Source organism: Pediculus humanus, genomic scaffold (assembly GCF_000006295.1).
Source record: "Pediculus humanus corporis 1103172107667 genomic scaffold, whole genome shotgun sequence".
Lineage (NCBI taxonomy): Eukaryota > Metazoa > Arthropoda > Insecta > Psocodea > Pediculidae > Pediculus > Pediculus humanus.
In genome coordinates, this window is record NW_002987276.1 from 973,020 (window position 1) to 982,766 (window position 9,747).

A 9,747-nucleotide genomic window follows, 5' to 3' on the forward strand; every position below is an offset into this window, starting at 1 on the left:
TTGTTGTTGTCGTTTTTTTTTTCGCCGGGTATTTATGTTTTTCTTCTCAAATACCGGGTTAGCTACCCCCCCCCCCGGATCCACTCCGCTTCGCTTCGCTTTCGTCGTATTTCTTATTATTATTATTATTATTAATTGAATTTTACGGGGAGGATGAATGGAAAAGGGTAGATAATTGATTACGTGTTACCTTTATCGTGATTATGAATGATACCGGATGCTGGAACAATGATGAGGATTTATCCGGAGGTCATGGAGTAGGTAGAAGGGGAGGAGGTGATGAGAAGGGGGAGGGGCGGAAATGAGAGTAAAGAACGAACGTAAAAAAAGAAGAAAGGTTTTTTTTGGGGGGGGAGAGGAGAGGGAGTTTTAATTAAGGTATCGGTGATGGGTGTTTGGGGGAGGGGGAAACGAGGAAGGGAAGAGATGAGGGAGGGAACAAAAATTTCGACGGGGAAAAAAATTGTTATGAATGAATTTTTTTCTTTTAATTTTGGCCACTCGCGTCGCTTCGATTCGTAATTTGTCGATAAAACGTTAAAATCGTGTTTGCGTGTGTGCGACATTCTGTGCATGCCGAACCTGAATAAAAAAAAAAAAAAAACTCGATTAAAAAAATTTATTTATTTTTTTTTTTAAATAATAATCTCGATTCGTTCGACCCGAAGTTTATATACGATCAACAACATTAAGCGGATTCTTTCTCTCTCTCTCTCTCTCTCTCTCTCTCTCTCTCTCTCTCTCTTTCTCTCTCTCCAAATGACCTGAATATGTCTGGAGAAAGGTCATTTGCGTGAGTCGTCTCCATCACGGAGAATTCTCTTGCTTTTATCGCCGCCGCCGCCACCACCACCACCGCCGCCTCTTCTCCCCTTTCCACCCCCTCTCTCTCTCTCTTTCTCTCTGATCGTTTATCATAACATTCTTTTTCGTATCACTTCTCGCACTTCTCTTTTATGTTCTCGTTGTCGTCACATCTCCATAAATTTTATACCCCCTTTACCCCTTTAATATTGTCGAATATTTCATCCCTTATTTACATGTATTATTATTATTATTATTACGACGGCGACATTTTTTTTTTTTCCACGGAATGTTAGTCGAATGTTTGGAAAAAATTTTTTTTTAATTATTGTGAGAATTCGAGATGAATCGCATTCACCGTACGAATTTGTTTTCTCTCTCTCTCTCTCTCTCTCTCTCTCTCTCTCTCTCTCCCGTTATTTAAATAGAGAGCGGTTTCAGCGGTTCAGCGTGTGATTTACAACCCCCTTAAAAAAAAAATTAATTTGTATTTTATTACAGTTAAAGGAATAAGGGGGAGGAGGAGGAGGGAGAGGCGGGGAGGGAGAAAAAAAGTTTAAAGGGTTGAAATTGTGTTCCTGTCGTCTACGTCATTAATCGTCATCCCCACTCGGTTCCCTTTTTTTTCTCTCTCTCTCTCTTCCTCTCTCTCTCCTTCTCCCTCTTTTTAGAAAAACGTGTTACGATTTTTAATTAATAAAATTAAGTTTACTCGAGTTGTTTAGTTTGTTTGTTTGTTATTGTGGTTGTTTTTAATTTTTATTTTCTAGAAGTTGTTTGTTGGCTGTTGTAAAAGAAGAATAATAATAATAAATAAATAAATGAAAAATTTTTTATATAAAATTGATTGAATTAGAACTTTAGCGTTTGTTTTTTTTTTTTGGCGTTTGCGTGATCGTTTGATTAATCGAAAAAAATCGATTTAAATCGATATCGTCTTTTTAATATTTTGTTTTTTTTTTTTTTTGTCATCAGGTTATTTTCAACCCGCTGGTCCATTGATACATCATCACGCATCAAATTCTGGTCCCGGTAAAAGTGGTGGAAACATAACAAATTTGGATTCGGGAAACGCTAGCGAATCTCAAACGCCGACGTCGGCAAGCGAAGAACCTTCCGAACCTTCCGGAAGAAGCGGGAGCACATCTGCACCGCCTCAACAGGCCCCACCCCCACCTCCTCCGGCGGCTCATCATATGGGATATCCTCGGGGTTATCCATCTTATCAAAGCGGTTATTATCAGGGAAGTTATTATCCTCCTCCACCGCCGCAATCGGCTCATTATCAACCTCCGCCTCCTCCTCCTCCCCCGCCGCCGCCGAGTTTTCATCAACATTATCATCATCACCAGGTAATAAACGACAGAACAAACGAACAAACTTTCATTATTATTTGACTCGTAAAAAATTAATTAAAAATTATTTCCGTTGTTGTTGTTGTCAGGATTTGTGTTATCCGCCTGGATATCCTCCGTCGGCTTATCCTCCGCCTCCGGGTTCGTATAGGCGGCTTCTTCAACCTCCTCCGAGTTATTATTCGCCAGAACTGACATATGGTTCGTCCGGACCTTCACCATCTCAAGGTACGTAATCGAAAATAAAAAAAAATTTTTTGCTTTTTGCACTTATTTGATATTTAAAAGTTTAAAAAAAAAAAAAAAAAAATGAAAACAAGAGCAGACGATTATTTAATTTTAAAAGAGATTTATTTAAAAAAGCAACAGGTCGATTAAAAAAAAAAAATCGGGATTACGTTTAATTGTTTGTTGTTATTTTGTTTGTAATTAAATTGAGTCGACATTGAATGAATGGAAAAATTACGACGGATCCATTTAAATTTAACCGTTTCCGCTATTATTATTATTTTATTTGAAAAATTGGCGGGAAAATTTTTTTAAAAAAAGTAGAGTTTTTTTTTTGTGATTTTAGAATTTAAAAAATCGGTTCCGGGTATCATTTTTTCGCTGTTGTTGTTCGTTTGTTCTTGTTTGTTCCGTTTGTTTGTTTGTTAATATTCTGAATATGGCGAGGATTTATTATTGTTAATATTTTTATTATGATTTTTTAGGTTTTTTTTTTATTGTGATGTTGGTAGCAATGAAAAGCTTGTTTAAAAAAAAAAAAATTACAATTTTTGCATCGCGATTTTTTTTTATTGTTGTTGTTTGTTGTTGTTATTGTTGTTGCGGTTGTTTTAGTGTTTTGTTGTATTAATTTAGTCATTTGATAATTTACCCAAAAAAAAAAAATAGATCATGGAAGTCAGCAAATGGTAGTTCCCGGTGGTGCGTCAAGCAGTTATTCGACACCTTTGGACCCATATCCGCATCCATACTATCCGGGATATTCTCCTGGACCCGGTCCTGCTTGTTATAACAATCCACCGTCGTCTAGGAATTTAGCTTTCATAGGTGAGACAAGTAAAAAAAAAAAAAAAATTTTTTTACGGGAAACGGATTTTAAAAGGAATTTTTTTTTTTTTTTTCATTTGTATGTTTCAGAGCAAACATATCAAAGTTGTCCTTGTCCAATGCAGCTGTGTCCAAAAAACGTCCATATTGGGCCTCTTACTGGAGAGTGTAAGAGGCCCGGAGCTTTGCCTCTTCCTCCTGTGGTTCTTCAATTGCCACAGGAGCCCCCCGGTGCCGCGGGTCCTCCGAGTCCGGCTCGGGGTTCGGCGGGAATGCCTCCTCAACCGAGTCCTATCACTCATTCGGCACGTCCGAACTGGGATGGTAAAACGATGAAAACGATATCAGACATCAAATGGGAGGGATCGCAAACGGGACAGGATTTGAAACCGGTCAAATACAAAACGGACATTGTTAAGTGTTTAAATGATGGAGAAGTCAAAGATTTGTCAATTAGCAGAAATTACGGGAACGCGGAATCGTCGGGTAAAAGTTCAAAGGTCGTAGTGGCGTCGTCGGCGACGTGGAATCACGCGGGGAGTCAAAGGAAAAATGAAAAGAAACCGATCGAACGTTGTTTGACAACACAAGGAGGTTTGTTAGCCATAAGTTCTCAAGAATTTTTACCGATGTTGAGTAAGAAACAACAACAAAATTTGCCGATCATAGCCGAATGCATCGAGGAAAGGAAAAAGATAAAATGCGGAATGTTTATGACGCCACCGCCGACGACGACGACGACAACGACGACGACGATCGGCGTCGAATCCTTTAAGATAATTGAAAATGGTGTTTGTGGTAAAAAAAATTTTTTGCAAGAAACCATGGATCTCTCTCCGAATCGAATAAAAATAAACGGTACGAAAATAGATGAAATATTAGTTGATAACATAGAAGAAACCTGCGGCGGTAAAAAGAAAAAGAGAAAAGCGGAAAGTGTTAATAAAAGTGAAAACGTTGAAAACAAAGTGCGTAAAGTTCACGAGAATGGAGAAAGCGGACTGGAAAAAGACGAAAACTCTTGTGATAGTCGTCGTCACGTCGTCGCGAGGGGGGAACATCAGAAAAATCAAAATAAAAATTTCACGTGTCCCAAAGGGAAATTGTTGAAAGACAGAAACGAAACCGTGAGTGAAAACGTCATCGTCAAAGGCCCGTGTAAAAAAGAAAAGAAAAAGCCAGCAGAAGAAAATTGCAAGTTGGAAGCGTATAAGGTCGTAAAGAGAAGGAAATCGCATCAGGAGAGAACGGCGACGGGTTACGAAGACGTTCAGGGAAAAAGAAAATCGAAATCGTGTTCGCCGAACAGGAGAACGAAATCATCGGAACGACATCATTTGACGGATAAGGAAACGAAATCTGAAGATTCCAGGAAAAAGTTACAGGATGTCGTCGTTAAAAACTCCAAAGGAAAGGGAATATTTGAACATTCCAAAACGGGCACGACGACGACGACGACGACGGTGGCGGCAGCGGCGGCGACGGGTGGAAAGAAAAAAGTCGGTTCGAATCCGACGAAAAACGGTCAAAGACAGTTGAGCATTTTAAACAAGAGCGTGCAACAGAGTAAAAATAAGAAGACGTCAAAGTCGGACTACAGGTTAGCCGTCGTCGTGGTAAAAAAATTTACGTCGAAAAAATCGACGGTGACGACATCGCCGAGAACTGGTATCACACCGAAATGGTCGAACGGATGGTCCTGGGACAGCGAATCCTTTAATGCCAAAGTTTATTTAACGGTAAATATGAGATGTGATGGGTTTTCATCGAGGAAAGAAAGAAGGGGGGGAGGCAGGGAATATATTGGGAAGGCTGCGAACGGCTGCGTGTGGGGGGGGGAGGGAGGAAGGGAAAGAGACCAACAGCAGATTTTTGTTAATCTAATTTTTTTTTTTCCCCCTCTTCACAGAATGATGAACCTCCAGTTATGAGAAAATGTTACACGGCCATGAGACACGTCGAAGGTGACGTCATTCATCCAAAGGACTGCATTCTTCTGAAGGCCGGACCCAGAAGGATCGATTTGCCTTTTGTTGCCAAAGTTGCCGCACTCTGGGAGAATCCAGACGATGGTGATTAACGGGAGTTTTTATTATTATTATTATTATTATTATTTACGAATACGCGTTTTTGTACGTTTACTGAAATTTAAGGTATATATCCTTTCAGGTGAAATGATGGTCTCGCTTTTGTGGTACTACAGACCGGAGCACACCGATCAGGGTCGACAACCCTCGGATCAACAAGATGAAATTTTCGCATCACGACACAAAGACATAAATTCAGTTGCCTGCATCGAAGATAAATGTTTTGTTTTAACTTATAACGAATATTGCAGGTAATGCACATATCACACACCTCTCTCTCTCTCTCTCTCTCTCTCTCTCTCTCTCTCTCTGCCTCTCCCGTTTCCATCTTCTGCTCTTTTCTTTTTTACCCTCCATTACTCCAGGAAACTAATCCCCGATATATTACGAATGTGTTTTGTTTGAAATTCAGATACCGTAAAAACGTGAAGAGGGTCGAGGATGGAGTTCCGGAAAAACCTTTGCCCGTTCCAGGGCTGGAACAACCTTATTTCAGGTATCAAAGGCAACCGCCCTGCATAATGGCGCCCGACATGGTTTTCTTTTGCCGAAGAGTTTACGATTTCCGACAGAAAAGATTATTGAAAAATCCAACGTGATGTTGTCGGATAATTAATAATTGGTAATTTATTATTATTATTATTATTATTATTATTATTATTATTATTATTATTGCTCAGCACACGTGTCGTGCTCCTAGCTGGTTTTTTTTTTTTTTTTTTTTTTTTTACAACAAACAGACAAGCACCGGAACCGGAAAAACCGGAAGAAAGCGTTTAAAAAAAAAAAAACGTTTTTTTTAAAAAAATTATTCGAATTATTTTTGTCAGTTTTATTAATATTATTATTATTATCATCGTTATCGTTATCATTATTATTTTATTATTTTATTGTATTTTATTTGTTTGGAAAATTTTTATCGGGGAATTTTTTTCGTTTCGATCGACGGACGGGGAATTTTTTTCCCCGATGAATTTAATATTAGCGGAAAAAGAAATAATTAAATAATGATGTGACGTCGACGAAGACGATGACGATGAATAATAATAATAATAATTATTATTATTATTATTATTATTAAGTTTTGCATAAAAGATGAAAAAAGAAAATGTCACATTTACTCGAGAATTCGTTTTTTTTTTTTTTAAATGAAATAATAATGATAATAATTGTTGTAAATTTTTTAATATTTCAATATTAATAATAATAATAATAATAATAATAATAATAATAATAATAATAATAATAATAATAATAATAATAATAATAGTAATAATAATATTTAATATATATAAATAAGTAAATTTGAAAACAATATTATTATTATTATTAATGAGATGGCGCGTGAAAAGAAAGAGAGATAGAAAAAAAACGGTTGGCGTGTGCGTGAGAGAGAGAGAGAAAGAAAGAGAGAAAATTTACGTGAAAAAGTTGTAAATACGGCGAAGTGAAAGCGAATGGAAAAGGCTACTGAACAATGATAATAATAATAATAATAATAATAATAATGATGATGATGATGATGATGATAGATATATTTGTTTTTTTTTTTGTTTAATTTTTTTCAACCGCCCTTTTCGTTTTATTAATATTATTATTATTAGTATTACTCATTTTTATACGTTATGATGTTTTATTGTAATTATTATTATTATTATTAGTATTGTCGTCATCGTATTACGTTTTTGGATGATGATGATTTTGTTTTCCTTTTTTTTTATTTTGTTGTTTTGTTTATATTTTATTATTATTATTATTATTGATATTATTATCATTATTATCATTATTATTATTATTATTATTATTGCTATTATTATTACGATCGATCTAACGGCTCTCGAATGAAATTTATTTATTTATTAGTTATATTTATTTTATTATTATTATTATTATTATTATTATTATTATTATTATTATTATTATTATTATTATTATTATTTTGTTATTTTAACGACGCCGATGAGTTTTTTTATTATCATTATCATTATCAGCATCATTATATTATGACGTTTAGAAAAGGAAAATCGTCGTCGTCGTCGTCGTCGTCGTGGGAGTAAAAATAAATTAATCCTTTAATACGGTCCTAGATTTTATGACGTCATCATATTCTCAGATTATGGCTTTCTTGGTAAGTAAAAAAAAAATTTTATATATACGTATTAATAATAATAATAATGATGTCGACGACGACGACGACGACGATGATGATGATGATAATATTAATGATAATGATAATGAAAAATGTGGGTACTTTCACGATGAAATTTTCCCTTTACCTTCCCTTCCCCCCCCCCCCTTTCTCTCTCTCGTTCATTTCACGTTCTATTTTTCTTTCCTTTACTCTTTTCCTCTTGGCATTTCCTCGAAAATTTCTTCTTCTGCTTTAATAATAATAATAATAATAATAATAATAATAATAATAATAATTTAAATATATATGTATAAATATATATATATATATTTTATATGTACTGTGATTTTTCTTTTTTTTTTTTTTTTTGTTTGTTTGTTTCGTTTTTATATATAATAATAATAATAATAATAATAATAATAATAATAATAATAATAATAATAATAAATATTGGATCGATTTTTTCGATTTTATAAGCATTTAAAGTATATTATTATGATTATTATATTATGATGATAATGGTAATGATAATGATAATGATAATGATGATAATATTAATATTAATTAATAAAAAATAAATAAATTTTATTAATAATAATAATAATAATAATTATTATTATTATTATTTTTAATAAAATAAAAATAATTTTTTTAAAAATTATTTTAACCGATTATTCCTTTTTTCTTTTTTCCTTTTAAACAAAATTCGTTTGTCGAGTGTTTGTTTGTTTGTTTGTTTGTTTAAACAAAATGAAGAAGAAGAAGCCAGCCGGGAGTGGTGGTGTACTCCTGTAATCCAACTACTTGGAGGCTGGGTACAGAGGATGTTTTAGAAGTGGAGATTCTGGGATTGGATTTTCCACGTTGACTGGGGGTCTGCTAGGAGTAAATCCTCAACTTGGATATTTTGGGGGGCCTGAGGTAGCCAGGTTGAGTCCAAATGGGGGAAAGATTTAAATCCTAGTAGTGGGAGTTCAATTTCAGGTTGTCCAAACAAAAACAGACCTGTACCTAATAAATAAATAAGGGGGATAATGACGTAGAACCCTTTAGAGACATTGGGGATGATACTGGGTACTTGATTCAAATAGGGCAAATTCTGAGCTGTGACGTCAAGGGAAGACAGGTGAACAATCAAACGGGATACGGGGGACTCTCTCTGGAAACTATCTGGAATCTATCTAAGGGTATAATGGGGAGGTACCGGGATCTTCTTCGGGTGGGATTCCTACTTTCGCAAGCGTGGACCTGTCTCAGGAGGGAATTCGACTCCAGGAGCAACACATTTTCTAATTTAAATCAAGTAAGTAAATAATATTTATTAGATAATATCATTTATTTATTTACATAAAAATCAAAAGAAAAAAAAAAAAATTTTAAACGACATAAACTGAATCCCTACAAAATGATATTTGTGCTTCTTGTAATATCCTCAATCTGGGTCCCATCGGTATCCCCATTTTTTGTAATCTTTCTTCCGTCAGGTACGGCAATTCGACCATACCGATTTTTTCACTTTCGAAAGCTCCTGCGTATTTCTGTAAACAACAAAATAAAATAAAAACAGTTTATTCTTTTTTATCCTCGTTACGGGGGAGGGGAGGGGGATTGGAGCGGGGGGCAGGTAGGCGAAACTAGGATTCTTACCTCGTATCCTAATTTTTTCAAAAACAATCTTAATAGTGGGGGTTCGTCGCCGAAAAATTTCGTCAATTTTTTCACTCTCGTAGGATTCGTCAAAGCCGAGGGATCCGTTTTTTCATTTCCTGGGGAGGATGCGAGCAACGAATTCAAAGCTCTCGGAATCGACTGACTTCTTACGTTTAAATTTTGCTGATTTCTAAGACTCGATATTTCCGTTCTTATGTTTTCCATTTCCTGTCATAGAAATAAATTATACTAAATTATATTCCAGAATATTTATTAGGTTGCCCCGTGAGTTTCTTCCCTTTTTTTTTTTTTTTTTCATTCGAAATGATTACGGGATATTTATTGTTTGGGGTTGATTTGATTGTTTTATTATATATATATATGTAAACCTTTTTGTTTTATTTAACTTTCTTTTATCCCACAGGAAGCATACCAAAAGACATACCAAGTAATAATGGGAAGGAGCAAGGTAGGGAAAGTACAAACGATGAAGATAGAACGCGTCCCAATCGAACTCAGCATTGATCGGTTCAACTTAAAGAAGAAGTTAATAGTACACTACACCTTTCCAGTCCGACCAAATTCATACAAGAACCTTCTTCGGATGAATCCGGGCTCGCAACAGAAGAAGATCTATTTTCCTTGTTTTAACTCCAAAGTTTTC

The 9,747-nt window shown here is 35.1% G+C and overlaps 2 protein-coding genes across 2 annotated transcripts; one reads left to right on the forward strand and one right to left on the reverse strand.

The window, feature by feature from the left end:
• Nucleotides 1-203: 203 nt before the first annotated feature.
• On the forward strand, nt 204-5,901 carry Phum_PHUM286810 (bromo adjacent homology domain containing protein, putative; the record flags this gene model as incomplete). The annotated part of the gene is made up of 8 exons (XM_002426888.1): nt 204-261; nt 1,780-2,156; nt 2,249-2,387; nt 3,057-3,215; nt 3,306-4,954; nt 5,125-5,287; nt 5,385-5,553; nt 5,715-5,901. The coding sequence occupies 8 exons, from the start codon at nt 204-206 to the stop codon at nt 5,899-5,901; spliced, it is 2,901 nt and encodes a 966-aa protein (XP_002426933.1).
• A 2,908-nt stretch (nt 5,902-8,809) lies between these two features.
• Phum_PHUM286820 (uncharacterized protein) lies at nt 8,810-9,308 on the reverse strand (the record flags this gene model as incomplete). The annotated part of the gene is made up of 2 exons (XM_002426889.1): nt 8,810-8,971; nt 9,081-9,308. The coding sequence occupies 2 exons, from the start codon at nt 9,306-9,308 to the stop codon at nt 8,810-8,812; spliced, it is 390 nt and encodes a 129-aa protein (XP_002426934.1).
• Nucleotides 9,309-9,747: the final 439 nt, after the last annotated feature.